Source organism: Dendrobates tinctorius, unplaced genomic scaffold, assembly GCF_039654945.1.
Source record: "Dendrobates tinctorius isolate UK_male_01 unplaced genomic scaffold, ASM3965494v1 ptg000005l, whole genome shotgun sequence".
Lineage (NCBI taxonomy): Eukaryota > Metazoa > Chordata > Amphibia > Anura > Dendrobatidae > Dendrobates > Dendrobates tinctorius.
Genome location: NW_027361673.1, coordinates 21,016,190 through 21,031,928, shown reverse-complemented (window position 1 = coordinate 21,031,928; position 15,739 = coordinate 21,016,190). Strand labels below are relative to the sequence as shown.

The 15,739-nt window shown below is 41.1% G+C and overlaps 1 protein-coding gene across 1 annotated transcript in view; it reads left to right on the top strand.

Annotated features, from left to right (window-relative positions):
* Positions 1-15,739, top strand: part of GADL1 (glutamate decarboxylase like 1) — a 657,207-nt gene that overhangs the window by 570,047 nt on the left and 71,421 nt on the right. Inside the window, exons 13-14 of the mRNA XM_073568647.1 lie at positions 746-797; positions 11,677-11,766. Of these exons, the coding sequence (XP_073424748.1) occupies positions 746-797; positions 11,677-11,766 (142 nt within the window). The remainder of the gene's footprint in view (positions 1-745; positions 798-11,676; positions 11,767-15,739) is intronic.

Genomic DNA, 15,739 nt, shown 5'->3' with positions numbered 1-15,739 from the left:
CACACCATACTACAGTGTGTGGAGAAGAGCGAAGGAATCCAAATCTATAGGGAAAGAAGGTCACATTGGTACTGTATGTAGCATACCAAACAGAAGATAGGAAGGAAAACATATGCAAATCAATCTGCAGAGAATGAGAGGGGGAGATAACACTAGTTATATAGTGCAGAAAAAAAGAAAATTTTCCCGTTGCACAAATTTTAGCTTCCAATTCTGTCAGATAAGGATGAGTAGATGACTCATGGACTGTAGAAGGGAAAGTAGCACAGGAATGCAGCATTGCTGATACATGATATCTAATGCAACACACACAATGAGATATACCATATGTAGATTCCTTAAAGGGCCTGTCACACTAAGCGATATCGCTAGCAATATCGCTATAACTTGTGACGTTATAGCGATATTGCTAGCGATATCGCTGTGTGTGATACTTACCTACAACCCGCTCTCCCGCTGCTTATCGCTGATCGCGCGAGAACAGGCTGGAGCCGGGCGGGAGGACGCAGGATCGCCTGGTGTGACAGGTAAGTAGCGACCCCCGTCCCCAGCGATGTCGCTAGTGAGATCTGCCTGTGTGGCAGCTCACTAGCGACCACTTAGCGATGTACCAGCGATCCTGACCGCGTCATATCGCTGGTTGGGATCGCTGGTACATCGCTAAGTGTGACAGTACCTTAAGAGGAACATTAATTGCATTCAGTGTCACTATCATAAAAATCTACATTTACTTTTTCTTTCATAGATACTTAGCTAATGAAATTAAGAAGAGAGATGGATTTGAACTTCTCTGGGAGGTATGTAATTACTTTAATAAAATCTAAAATATATGGTATATAGAACTGCATTTTAATGGTTTCCCTTGACCTTGTTTCATACAGAATTTCTCTGTAATCTGCGGTAGAGTGTGTCATGTTATTCTTATTATTTTCTTTTGTGTAATTTTTTGGGTTATTTCCTGAGTGTTTTTCTGATGGTTCTAGTTACCAATTGTTTTTTGGAGGGTTTTCTCATGGTTTCTGTGACATCAATTTTGCCATCATTTTCCTTTAATGTTTTTCACTCTGTTGAATACGGCTATGCACACACAGCCTTTTTGCTAATTTTTTGGAGCAGTAATTGAGCAGAACTTTCAAGTTTTTGAGGAGCACGGTGGCTCAGTGGTTAGCGCTGCAGCCTTGCAGTCCTGGGTTCTGGAGTCCTGGGTTCGAGTCCCACCAAGGACAACATCTGCAAGGAGTTTGTATGTTCTCCCCGTGTTTGCATGGGTTTCCTCCAGGCACTCTGGTTTCCTCCCACACTCCAAAAACATACTGACAGGGAATTTAGATTGTGAGCCCCATCAGGGACAGTGATGAAAATATGTGCAAACTGTAAAGCGCTGCAGAAAATGTTAGTGCTATATAAAAATAAAGATACTGAAAACATAGATAATCAAAAGTATGGTCTCATGGTGAAACTTGCCTCACTAAGGCAAACACCATGTCTGAGAGTGGTGGGGGGTGAGTGAGAACACAAATTCTTCAATAACACCTCAATGGTACTACAGGTTTGTATACTCATGCACCACTACTGGTGTGATTAGTTCTCTACTAGTTTGATTAGTTCTTGGTTTCATGAGACAGCCACAGTGAGTGAGTGAGTGTGATGTATTAGGCAACAGTCAGTTGTTGAACACATAGTTCAAAACAAAAACTGATCAATGAGATCAGAGCAACTTTGAGAAAGGTTGATGTGTGATGCCTAAAACAATAAGTTGAGAATATCTGTTATATGACTAGTCTTGTTGTGTGTTCCCAGTAGTGCTTAAGACCTATGAAAATTTGTTCCAGGAAAGGAAACTCATTAAACAGGAATTAGTGTTATGGTGCCCAGGGTTCATGCTACATCTACTAAGTATAAGCTAGCCTGTATGGATCAGTATGACAGAAGATATGCAATTGTGCTCAAAAGTTTAAATACCCCAGCATATTTTTTGCTTTCTTGGCCTTGTTTCAGAGAATATAAATGATAACACCAAAACTTTTTCTCCACTCATGGTTCGTGGTTGGGTGAAGCCATTTATTGTCAAACTACAGTACTGTGTTTTGTCTTTTTAAATCATAATAACAACCCAAAACATCCAAATGACCCTGATTAAAAGTTTACATACCCCATTTCTTAATACCATGTATTGCCCCATCTAACATCAATGACAGCTTGAAGTCTTTTGTGGTAGTTGTGGATGAGGTTCTTTATGTTCTTTATTTTCTCAGATGGTTAAGCTTCCCACTCTTCTTGGCAAAAAGCCTCCAATTCCTGTAAGTTCCTGGGCTGTCTAGCATGAATTACATGCCTGAGATCTGCCCAGAGTGGCTCAATGATATTGAGGTAAGGAGACTGAGATGGCCACTCCAGAACCTTCACTTTGTTCTGCTGTAGCCAATGACAGGTCGACTTGGCCTTGTGTTTTCGATCGTTGTCATGTTGGAATGTCCAAGTACATCCCATGTGCATCATGTTGGAACATCCAAGTACATCCCATGTGGATCTTTCGGGCTAATGAATGCAAATTTGCCTCCAGTATGCGCTGATAACAGGCTGCATTCATCTTTCCTTCAATGTTGCCCAAGTTTTCTGTGCCTTTGCAGCTCACACATTCCCAAAACATCAGCGATCCACCTCCATGCTTTACAGTAGGAATAGTGTTCCTTTCATCATAGGCCTTGTTGACCTCTCTCCAAATGTAACATTTATGCATGTGGCCAAAAAATTCAATTTTGGTCTCATTACTCCAAATTAACTTGTTCCAGAAGTTTTGAGGCTTGTCTCTGTGCTGTTCTGCATATTGTAGGCAAGATACTTTGTGGCATTAGTGCAGTAATGGCTTTCTTCTGGCGACTTGACCATGCAGACCATTTTTTTTCAAGCGTCTCCTTATCGTGAATCTTGAAACAGCCACACCACTAGTTTTCATAGAGTCCACTACTTCCGCTGATGTTATTTGTGGGATTTTTTTGCATCCTGAACAATTTTCCTGGCAGTTGTGGACAACATTTTTGTTGGTCTACCTGACCGTAGTTTTGTTTTTACAGAGCCTCTGATTTTCCATTTGTTGATCACAGTTTGAAAGCTTCAGATTGGCATTATCAATTCCTTGGATATCTTTTTGCATCCATTTCCTGAAGGCTTCTTGCCAAGAAGAGTGGGCAGCTTTAGCATTTGAGAAAATAAAGAACCTCATCCACAAAAACCACAAAAACTTCAAGCTGTCATTGATGTTAGAGGGGGCAATACATGGTATTAAGAAATGGGGTATGTAAAATTTTGATGTTTTGATTTTTTTTTATGTCATTTGGATGTTTTGGGTTGTCATTACGATTTAAAAAGTGAAAACACAGTAGTTTGACAATAAATGGCTTCACCCAACCACGAACCATGAGTGGAGAAAAAGTTTTGGTGTTATCATTTATATTCTCTGAAAAAAGGCCAAGTAAGCAAAAATTCTGCTGGGGTATTAAAACTTGTGAGCACAACTGTAGTTTTGCACAAAGAAGTTAATGATGCCTATAATAGAAAGGTGTCAGAACACAGCCAATCACATTTATCTGTATATGTGGCTGCATAGCAACAAAGTCAGAATCGTCATCTGAAATTTCTAATGAAAGAAAAAAAAAAAATCATGGCCTCCATACTAAAGATATCTTTAGGAAATCAATTTTAATGGCAAAACCATGGCAAAGGAGTATGGCAATGTGCTCATCTTCTAAGGATGTGCTTCTGTTTCAAGGCCAAAGTAGGTAAGAAAACTGCAGATTGACCCAAAATACTGATCAGTAATAGCAATCGCCAGTGGTAGAATAAATTGTTAAACATAAAAAAATAGAAATAAAAAAGGATAACAAATGATGCTGGTGATTTATGAAGAAATGTGGATAGACAGAAATGGTAGTCACAGATTCAGCCAGGATAAAACCTGTTCCAGAGCGGAACCTCATAGCCTTTTTTATCCTGATTAAACCGGTTATGTTCATCTCTGCTAATCTTCGCTTCTACAGAAATCAGCAAGGCCAATGGTTAAAACTTTTTTTATTTATATTTTTTATTTTAAATGTTTAGAGTCCTCCTGTAGAAACCTATCCACATGAGCATTAGAACTAGACCATGGAATAATGGAAGAATGTTGCCTTATCTGGTAAAATTAGTCAAACCATTTAGATGGCCAAGTGCATGTAATTCACCTACAAATGGAAGAGATAACACAAGCATGCACTATATGCGGAAGGCAAGAACCTGGCATAGGCACCACTTACCCAACTATTGTTATAGAACAAGAAGACCCCTAATGACAAATGGTTCGTGTAGCAGAATAGTTCACCCTGCACACTACAAAATTAGCTGAAGGAACATAAAAAATTGATATAGATGTTAATATTTTGATCTGATCAAACATCTTTAGGGCACATTCGAGATCCATAGATTGGCCCCACAATGCAACTTAGAGATTTAAAGAATCTGTCGCTAATGCTTTGGTGCAAGATGCCATAAGATACTTTCTGCTTGTCAAGGCCATGCTTTTAATAGGACAGCTGCTTAACAGCACAAGGTGGATCTATACAATGTTAGACAGATGGTTGTTATTTTATGCCTGATTTCTGTATAGTATTACTATCCTACAGTATCAAGGCCTCCAGCAGAACAATATAGATGTCATGAACTTGACAACCCTCTAATTATAATGCAACGTTTCTCCTCATCCTGTGTCGGTATAAAGGCTGACACATGAGCTACTGAGAACAGAAAGCCTCAGGTTATTTTACTGCTCAATGCTTTTTGTGTTTTAAAAGACCAAGTAAAGACATGTGCTTAAAAAGACCTAGCTCACTAGTCTCTTTTTCCTGATGATACATTATTGTAGACACAGCAGAAGCATGCTGGATGGAAAGGAGTTAGCAATATTATTTTCCTGTGGCTACTTTTTTATTAGATTATTCCCATTTGTTGAGGAAACAAATCAACCAAAAAATTGATATCATAAGAGTAGTTTCATCAAAGCTGAATATTCTGAGGAACCTGCTGGGTCAAGAACACAATGATCCAAAGTAAAATTTAACTTTACGCCTTCATCTGAAATGAGGTAAACAAAAGTGCGGGAATCTAAAAAGACAGGATTATTTAAGACAATGCATTATCATTCCGCCAAATCTAAAGTAATATTCAATATTGGTAGAGGTGTGTGGGAAATGTAAGTTTAATATTATGATTAATCACATTATCCCTGGATAAGATTGGCATGAGATTCATGAAAAAGAATCCTAAATGAGGATTTAAATATGAGACGCATCACAACAAAGTTTTTTTACACGACTGCTTTCCGACAACTAGAGGGAGAACCGTCTGAGAGTGTTTCAGGAATTGAAAGAACAGGCACAAAGTCGTGTGTTGTGAAAAGTCATCACAGGAGATGAATCTTGGTGTTACACCTATGATCCTGAAACAAAACAGCAGTCAAGCCAGTGGCAGACAGCTTTATCGCCCAGACCTAAAAAACACGGGAAGTGAAATCAAAGTTGAAGTCCATGATGGATTGTTTTTTCGGCATTAAGGGAGTCATTCATGTTGAATTTGTTCCTCAGGACAGCACAGTGAACCAATATTACTATCTACAAGTGCTGTAGCGATTGCGTGAAGCAGTGAGACAAAAACGACCTAATTGTGACGATTGGAGAAAAAAAATAGCATGACAATGGTTTTTCACCCCACTTACTTGCCCAACCTAGCCCCCTGTGATGACTTGTTATTCCCCAGAATAAAGAAAAATTTAAAGGGAAAGAGTTTTTGGGACATAGAAGCCTAAAGGAAAAGTGTTTTCAGGGCGTGAAAGAGCTTAAGAAAAAAGAACAGGAGGCACTTAACAGCATTAGTTCAAAAGAATATAAAAATTATTTCGAACAGTGGAAGGTAGGGTCATGTCCATATCATCTAATGGACAGTATTTTGAAGGCGATTACTGTTTTGAATATGTTATCTTGAATAAAAAAGTTAAATAAGTAATTTTCTTTTTTATTTATATACTAGCTGAAGAGCCCGGCATTGCTCGGGAATAGTAACTAACTGTGGTTAGATATAACAATTTATAATGATTATATTGCACATAAAAAGATTTATCATCATATATTCAACACTACAGATTTGCAACACATATTAACTAAACGATTACCCAAGTATTGATAGTATTTTATTTTCAACTCATTCAAGAGCCTTTTGATAAACAACATTTTTGGTTTTTCCTTTCGGTGCAAAGATGAACAGATTTTTGTCAGTTGGAACTCTTGAACAGGCAATGTAAAGTTGACCGTGAGAAAAGCATGGAGATTGCAAATCGATCCCTACTATTTTCAAGGACTGTCCTTGAGCCTTGTTAATGGACATTGCATATGCCAGTCGAACTGGAAACTGGAGGTGTTTAAAATGAAAAGGCCAATCAGATGGGATGAGTGAAATTATTGGAATGAAAATGTCCTCTCCTTTGGCACATCCTGTTTCTGAGCTGTGTATCTAATCCTATCCTGTGTTACACTGTCTGTTGAGCTGTGTATCTAATCCTATCCTGTGTGATACTGACTGCTGAGCTGTGTATCTAATGCTATCCTGTGTGATACTGTCTACTGAGCTGTGTATCTAATTCTTTCCTGTGTGATACTGTCTGCTGAGTCCTGTATCTAATATTATCCTGTGTGATACAGTCTGCTGAACTGTGTATCTAATCCTATCCTGTGTTACACTGTCTGCTGAGCTGTGTATTATCCTATCCTGTGTGATACTGACTGCTGAGCCATGTATCTAATCCTCTCCTGTGTGATACTGTCTGCTGAGCTGTGTATCTAATCATATCCTTTGTGATACAGTCTGCTGAGCCGTGTATCTAATCCTATCCTGTGTGATAGTCTGCTGAGCTGTGTATCTAATCTTATCCTGTGTGATACTGTCTTCTTAGCCGTGTATCTAATCCTATCCTGTGTTACTGTCTGCTGAGCCGTGTATCGAATCCTATCCTGTGTGATACTATGTCCTGAGCCATGTAACTAATGCTATCCTGTGTGATACTGACTATTGAGCTGTGTATCTAAGCCTCTCCTGTGTGATACTGTCTGCTGATCTGTGTATCTAATCCTATCCTGTGTGATACTGACTGCTGACCTGTGTATCTAATTCTATCCTGTGAGATGCAGTCTGCTGAGCCATGTATCTAATCCTATCCTGTGTGATACTGTCTGCTGAGCTGTGTATCTAATCCTATCCTGTAATACTGTCTGATGAGCCATGTATCTAATCCTATCCTGTGTTATACAGTCTGCTGAGCCATGTATCTAATCCTCTCCTCTGTGATACCATCTGCTGATCCGTGTATCTTGTCCTATCCTGTGTCATACTGACTGCTGACCTGTGTGTCTAATCCTATCCTGTGTGATACAGTCTGCTGAGCTGCGTATCTAATCCTATCCTGTGTGATACTGTCTACTGAGCCATGTATCTAATCCTCTCCTGTGTGATAAAGTCTGCTGAGCTGTGTATCGAATCCTATCCTGTGTGTTATTTTCTGCTGACCTGCGTATCTAATCCTACTAATCCTATCCTTTGTGATACAGTCTGCTGAGCCGTATATCTAATCCTATCCTGTGTGATACTGACTGCTGAGCTGTGTATCTAATCCTATTCTGTGTGATACAGTCTGCTGAGCCGTGTATCTAATCCTATCCTGTGTGATACTAACTGTTGAGCTGTGTATCTAATCCTATTCTGTGTGATACTGACTGCTGAGCCGTGTCTAATCCTCTCTTGTGTGATACTGTCTGCTGAGCCGTGTATCTATCCTATCCTGTGTGATACAATCTGCTGAGCCATGTATCGAATCCTATCCTGTGTGATACTGTCTGCTGAGCCATGTATCTAATCCTCTCCTGTGTGATACAGTCTGCGGAGCCGTGTATCGAATCCTATCCTGTGTGTTACTGGAGCACCCTCACTCACCAGGGCCGTGGGGTACTCGGTACCGGGCCGGTAGATCTTCTCAACGGGGGTTGTCACGGCAGCGGTGACCCAGTTCGTGGCCCTGGGGCTCCATTGCAAAGGGGGTTGTTTCAGTGTGCTTATGGTGGTGAAAGTTTATAAGTGTTTCGTGACGCCACCTGTGGTGTTCGGCAATAGAGATGTAAGCCGACGCTGCAGACAGATCCTCTGGGACAGATGGTGTGGTGCAGCAGTGATGTTATAGCCCTCCACAGGCAGGGTTGTAGTCCCAGGGCAGTGTAGGAGAAGTGACACGTAGATGGTGTAGTGTCAGGCGCAAGGGATGTAGCAGTGCTGGGCAGGTTGGCGCCGGAATAAGTGGAGGACACCAGGGCATGTAGTTCCAAAGCTTTACTCACAGTCTGTTGAGCATACAGGTGCCCGCCTCGGTGCCGTGTCCTCCGAGTCAGGAGCTCAGCCAACTTCCAGGCAAGATGAAGTACTCCTTTCCAACACTCCGCCAACACATGTGCCTTTCCTGAACGTCTCCTCTTATAGCGCCTAAGAATGAAGTACTCTCAGTACTGAGTTACACTGGAGTGCCTCCTATCAGATGTTCCTATGAACTCTACTTGTACGGCAGACAGCTGTAGCCTGCTTCGGGGACTACTTGCTACTAAGTCCCGGCTCACTAATATGTTGCTGTTGTGCCCCCAAGTCTTGTGTGGGAATAAAGTAGTCACTACTTCTATTCCTCGGTGTCTGCTGCAGGACAATTAGTATCCATACAACCTCAGGGACCGGACTTCAGCCTTGCGCTTAGAACTTGAAAAGGGTTCTCCTCTAACCCTGGTCCTTGGTATCTTATTCTCCTCACGTTCCGTGCTAATCCTTCTTCCCAATGGAGAATCAAGCTTCCTTTCTCTGTCTCCTTCCTGTGCCAGCAGACCCAGATCACTGTGGCCTGCTGCAGCACTTCCTTCTTCCATCCCTCTCCCGGGGATCTTCTCTGTCTCACACTCCGTCCGTCTACATCTCTCTGATTAAGTGCAATGACTGACCGACTAACTCAACTCTTCCTGCTCTTTTGTGTCAGCTAAACTCCACCCACCTCCCAGCACGTTTCATGTTCCAAGCAGGGAGCCACCAAGGGGTGCTATGCTATACTCCAAGCAGGGAGCCGCCGAAGGTGCTTTGCTACACTACTTTGTGGTGTGGGGTGCAGGTGTTGGAGTGTGATCAGGTGTCTCCACCTTACCTGGATGGTGGGGTACCACACCTCAGGAGGAGGTGCAGTACCTCTGTGGCGACTGAACCCTCAGGGGCGCCACATTACTGTCTGCTGACCTGTGTATCTAATCCTATCCTTTGTGATACAGTCTGCTGAGCCGTGTATCTAATCCTATCCTGTGTGATACTGACTGCTGACCTGTGTATCTAATCCTGTCTTGTGTGATACAGTCTGCTGAGCCATGTATCTAATCCTATCCTGTATGATACTGACTGCTGAGCTGTGTATCTAATCCTATCCTGTGTGATACTAACTGCTGAGCCATGTATCTAATCCTCTCCTGTGTGATACAGTCTGCGGAGCCATGTATCGAATCCTATCCTGTGTGTTACTGTCTGCTGACCTGTGTATCTAATCCTACTAATCCTATCCTTTGTTATACAGTCTGCTGAGCCGTATATCTAATCCTATCCTGTGTGATACTGACTGCTGACCTGTGTGTCTAATCCTGTCATGTGTGATACAGTCTGCTCAGCTGTGTATCTGATCCTATCCTGTGTGATACTGACTGCTGTTCCATGTACCTAATCCTATCCTGTGTGATACTGACTGCTGAGCTGTGTATCTAATCCTATCCTGTGTGATACTGACTGCTGAGCTGTGTATCTAATCCTGTTCTGTGTGATACTGTCTGCTGAGCTGTGTATCTAATCCTATCCTGTGTGTTACTGACTGCTGAGCTGTGTATCTAATCCTGTTCTGTGTGATACTGACTGCTGAGCCGTGTATCTAATCCTCTCCTGTGTGATACTGTCTGCTGAGCCATGTATCTAATTCTCTCTTATGCATTATTGTCTGCTGAGCCATGTATCTAATCCTCTCCTGTGTTATACTGTCTGCTGAGCTGTGTATCTAATCATATACTGTGTGAAAGATGCTTAGTGATTGGTTGCTATGGGACTGTTGCTCATAGCAACCAATCACAGCTCAGCTTTCATCTTTTAAACAGCTCTAGTGAAATGAAAGATGTTTGGTGATAGGTTGCTATGGGCATTATAGGCAGTGTACCTGTTGTATTCAAGAAGATTTACCTATGGGACTATGGGATGGAGGATGTGTGATGGGTATATGGGCATGGGAGGGGGTGATTCATTTCTGTCATGTGCTCTCTGCTCCTTTCTGGGGGGCAGACAATGGCTTGGAGCTTATGTTCCCGGGGTTGCTAGATTTCTCCCACCCGATCAGTGTCTGCTGATGTGTTGTCGAGTAGGAAAACTGTTGCTCATAGCAACCAATCACAGCTCAGCTTCTTTTAAACAGCTCTGGTGAAATGAAAGATGCTTAGGGATTGGGTGGGGCTATGTGGAGTGGGTGTGGCTGATAAACACATACATACACACATACATTCATTTTTATATATGTAGATATTTTGTTTATTCATACACTATGTATATTCAGAATTTTTCCGTCTGCAACTAGAATGTATACTATATATATATATATATATATATACACACACACACACACACACACATACAGTATATGTGTACAATATATACATATATAGACTAGAATGTATACAATGCTTGTGTGTATATTGTGAGAATCATGCGGGAATAGTGGATGAGGGCAGGTATATCTCGCCCAGATTCCTTTCCTATGTGGCCTAGTCTGGTCAGTATCTCACCTGCTTGCTAATGAATAATGGGAGGTGGATATAAAAGGATGCCAGGTGGTTGTGTGAGTGTCTCAGCCTGGGAACACAGAGAGCCTGTCTGTGTGAGAGACACACACGTGACTGAAAGCAGTGCCCACTGCAACTGTGGTTTGGCTGGACGGGAGAAGCCCGCCAGTTGGTAGTTAGGTTGTACTTTGTTTAGTTAGTGCCGGACAGGCAAGGATTTGTTTTATGTTTTATTTCTTTTATGCATTGCTTTCACCATTAATAAACCTGACCCAGAGTCAGTTATACCCGAATCCCAGCTCTGCGCCTGAGTTTTATGCTGAACGCACGTGACCTTTGACCCCAGCAAAGGCGATCCCGGAGTGTTTTATCACAATATATATATTTTACATTCTAGTTGCAGACACAAAAATTCTGAATACTATAAATGAGAAGAGTAGTGACGTACAGTAACTTGCAGCTTGTGAGCCCCAATTCAAAATCTCCAACAGGGACCCCAACTATTGCAGATCTTTGATATTAATATTCTTTTCATGTGGACCAAATGGATCTTTTGGGTCTGCTAGGCTCTGGGGCCAGGTGTCATTTCAACCCCTGCACCTATAGATACATTTTCTAAGGAGAAAGTGAGATTCTAAGAAAAATAAATACACAGTGCCTAAGCAAATAAATAGATGTGAGAAATGTAGACATTGTTGTAGCATTATTTTTTTTGTTTTTGTAAATTACTTTCTTTTACTTGTATTTTTCTATTTGTTTTTGCTCTTTTTAGCCACAATATGCAAATATCTGTTTTTGGTACATTCCACCAAGTTTAAGAAAGATGGATAAGGGACCGGAATACTGGCAAATTCTGAACCAGGTAGGCATTAGGCAGTTTGTTTGGATCTGTTAACTTTTTATCTTCAAAATAATGTGTACAAAACTACAACACTGAACTGAAAATTAGTAATTGTTTTGTTCTTATTACGTTTGTGACTCCCCAATGTGGTAAATAAGGATGAATGCAAGTAAGTTCAAAGGAATAAAAATTACCAGTGGTTTGACCAATGTTCTTTATGGTTTTTAACATTTTTAGTGTCTTGGCTACCTATAGATTATAATTATAGTAAAATGATGTTTTGTTTTTTTTTTCTCTTTCTACTCTACTTTTCTAGTTACTTCTGTTATGTGACTTTAGGTTCACTACAGTACAGTAAATAGTTTAATCGAAGATATTAATCTGAGAACTAAAGAGATGTGTACTTTGTATGTATATAATATGTTAGAGAGTTATACTTAATTGTGTGGCCGTTGTGAGGTCCTGTTAAGGTCCATTTATGCTACATGATTATTGTGAATGAGCATTTATTCGAATATTTCGCTCATGATATTTGTACTGTCTAAATTGACTTTTAATCACCCGACTAATGAGCAAACTACTCTTCTGTTGAGTGAAATGATCTTTTGGAAGCAGAACTCACATTGCCAAGAACATTGCAGCTCTTGCACACTGAAGGATCTGTCAAAAATAGTTCATGTCGAATGTGGATCTTGCTATATAAACAGGCTTTTTAATGACCATTGATTATCAAGCAAGTAGCTTGTTGATGGTCATTTAGTGCCACCAGTCGCCTAATGTAAACTGACCTTTACAGTCTGTGACATTTACGTGCAAAGCTGTTTAACCCAGTCATGACCTTGCGATTTTCACTTTTTGCGCTTTCGTTTTCTCCTCCCCTTATTCCAAGAGCCGTAACTTTTTTTATTTTTCTGTCCTTATAGAAGTTGTACTTTTGAATGACGCCATTCATTTTATTACCTGATGCACTGGAAAGCCACAAACAAAATTCCAAGAGCGTTGAAATTGCAAATAAAGTGCAATTCCACAATTATTGTTTGTTTTTTTATTTACCATGTTAACTATATGGTAAAACTGACCTGGGAATATGGTTCTCCAGGTCAATACGAGTGTGCAAATACCAAACATATCTAGGTTTTCTTTTTTTCTTAAGTGGAGAAAAAAAAAATCAGAAATTTGTAAGAAAAATAAATATTGCTCACGTCGCCATTTTCCAAGACTTGTATTGTTTTCATTTTTTGGGATATGGGGCTGTGTGATTGGTTATTTTTGTGCCCTGAGCTGATGTTTTTATTGGTACTATTTTGGGGGAGATACCTAGTTTTTATTGCATATTATTACATTTCATTGCAAGTTGCAGCAGAAAAAAAAACATTATTTTAATATTTAGATTTTCTTTCTTGTTACGCCTTTTACCTATCAGATTAATTTATTTAATATTTTGATAGATCGTACTTTTACGAATGCAGTCAAACTAAATATGTGGGTTTTTTATAGCTTTACTTTTAATGGGGCAAAAGGGGGGTGTTTAGAACTTTTGAGTATGCTGATACCCCATATCTGCAGGTAAACCACTGTTTGGGCGTATGGCAGAGCTCGGAAGGGAAAGAGTGTTTGATTTTTTAATGAAAAATTGTCTGGAATTGAGATCGGACGCCATGTTGTGTTTGGAGAGCCCCTGATGTGCCTAAACAGTGGAAACCCCCCACAAATGACACCATTTTGGAAAGTAGACCCCCTAAGTAACCTATATAGATGTGTGGTGAGCACTTTGAGCCCCCAAGTTCTTCCCAGAAGTTTATAATATAGAGCTGTAAAAACAAATCTTATTTTTTTCACTCATATATCAGCTCATATATCTGTGTATCTTACATTTTTTCAAAAAAACAGGCCACATATTTGTCAGTGTGGTATCTCTGTGTCAGCTCTTATATCTGCATGCTCCAAATTTGGCCATTTCAGGTCGAGATTGCAGTGTTTTCCTGTGTGTCATTCTAGTTACATACAGCACTATTTAGCATAAAAAAGAAAAACATACTGGTCACAATTTTGTAAGTGTGGTATTTCCGTGACACTTGTGATTTCTTTGCGCTGCGCTGTGTGCGCAGTGCAAACGCGCATAAAAATGCATCATGCATTTTTAATGCATTTTCTTGGTTTTTGCAAAAAAAGCATGCTTTTTTTTGCACTGACGTGCGCATGACCATGTGCACGCCAGCGCTCCCATAGACTTTAATGGGTTTTGGGTGAATTTCGTGCGCATGCGTTTTTTTGAGACAGGTTGGACGCACAAAAAATGCAACAGGATGCATTTTGTGCACGCGGGCACACACTACAAAAAAACGCTTGCGCATACAAACGCGTACAAACGCATGACAATGCGCACCCATGTTAAGTATAGGAAAAACGCATGCGCATGTATGCGCAAAAACAGCGCAAAAAACTGCAAGTGTGAAAGTAGCCTTAGTTTGGGCATTTTAGTCCGGTATTCTATTTTTTTTGCTGTCTGTCACTCAAGGTATATACAGCACTATTTTACATTTTTACACAAAAACAGGTCACAAATTTGTCAGTGTGGTATCTCCGTAATAGGTCTCATTTATCTGTGCAAAAAATTTGGCCATTTTAGGCCTACATATTCTAGGGTTTTTGCAGTCTGTTACCGTACTTATTGACACCTATTTGATAAGCAAAAAACATTTTTAACTACAGTCCAGATAGGTTAAAGTGTGGTTTTCCGCACACGTATCACATACAAGTTCCCTCCAAATTCATCCATTTGTAGTGAACGAGTATAATATTCTAGTCCATTTACAATGGGCAAGGTACGTGACAAAGGACAGGTGTCATGGGCACGTGTGACTGGACACACCATCTCCAGCAGGGTGAATTTAAATAATAGAATGTGCAGCCGGATACACCGCCTCCAGCAGGCGAATTTCAGTAATACACGTATGTCTGGATAAACCGCCTCCAGCAGGGTGAATTTCAGAATAAAGGGGAAAACCAGGAAAACAATTACAATGGTGGCCCTGTGATAGGGAACGGGGGACATGGAGACCTCCTGCACTCCCCTGAGTCAGTGTCTCTACACTCCTAACGATCCCTAGGCTGGTTCCGCACCGGGCGCCGATCAGGAGACCTGAAATCCCTTGCTCGCCCTGAACCAATCCCTTACTAGTGAAGTGGATGGTGCAGAAACTAATCCCACCACTGCACTAAAACACACATTGAGGAAAGTGACAAACAAGGAAACACCACTTAGCTTTGCTCTGCTGCTAATGCTCCAAGCAACAGAGTCCGACACCTGAGTGCATCTTTTCCTCCAACCGAATCCAACACCTGAGTGCAGCTTTCCAGCAACAGAGTCCAGCCTCCGAGTGCAGCTTTCCAGCAACAGAGTCCAGCATCTGAGTGCAGCTTTCCAGCAACAGAGTCCAGCATCTGAGTGTAACTTTCACCATAGCTGCCACTCCACCAAGCTTTGCAAGAACTCCTCGCTGACACCATAGCTGCCACTCCACCAAGCTTTGCAAGAACTCCTTGCTCACACCATAGCTGCCACTCCTCCAAGCTTTGCCAGAACTCCTCGCTGACACCATAGCTGCCACTCCAGGAGTCTGACAGCTGCCAGGAACTCTCTCTAGCTCCTACCTTCACCAAGGATGGTTTGAAAACACCAATATCACCAAACGTGAGTGAGAACACCTGACACACCTTTATAGTTAGGAGCCAGAGTCTCACACCTGTTAGAGATTCCCATGCAATAATGCTCACCACCACTGGGGGCAAACTAGAACAAAAGACACCACTGTGTAATAACCCTAATGGCCACCGAGGGCAAAACCAACTCTAAGCAACCAGCTCAAAGGAAGAAAAGGTTACTTATTCATTATTGTCATATCCAACCTGGATCATGACAACAGGGAAGTGGACTAGATGGTGATGTGCATGCCGAGGCCATAGGCAAACCAAAATTGGGCCACAGAAAACA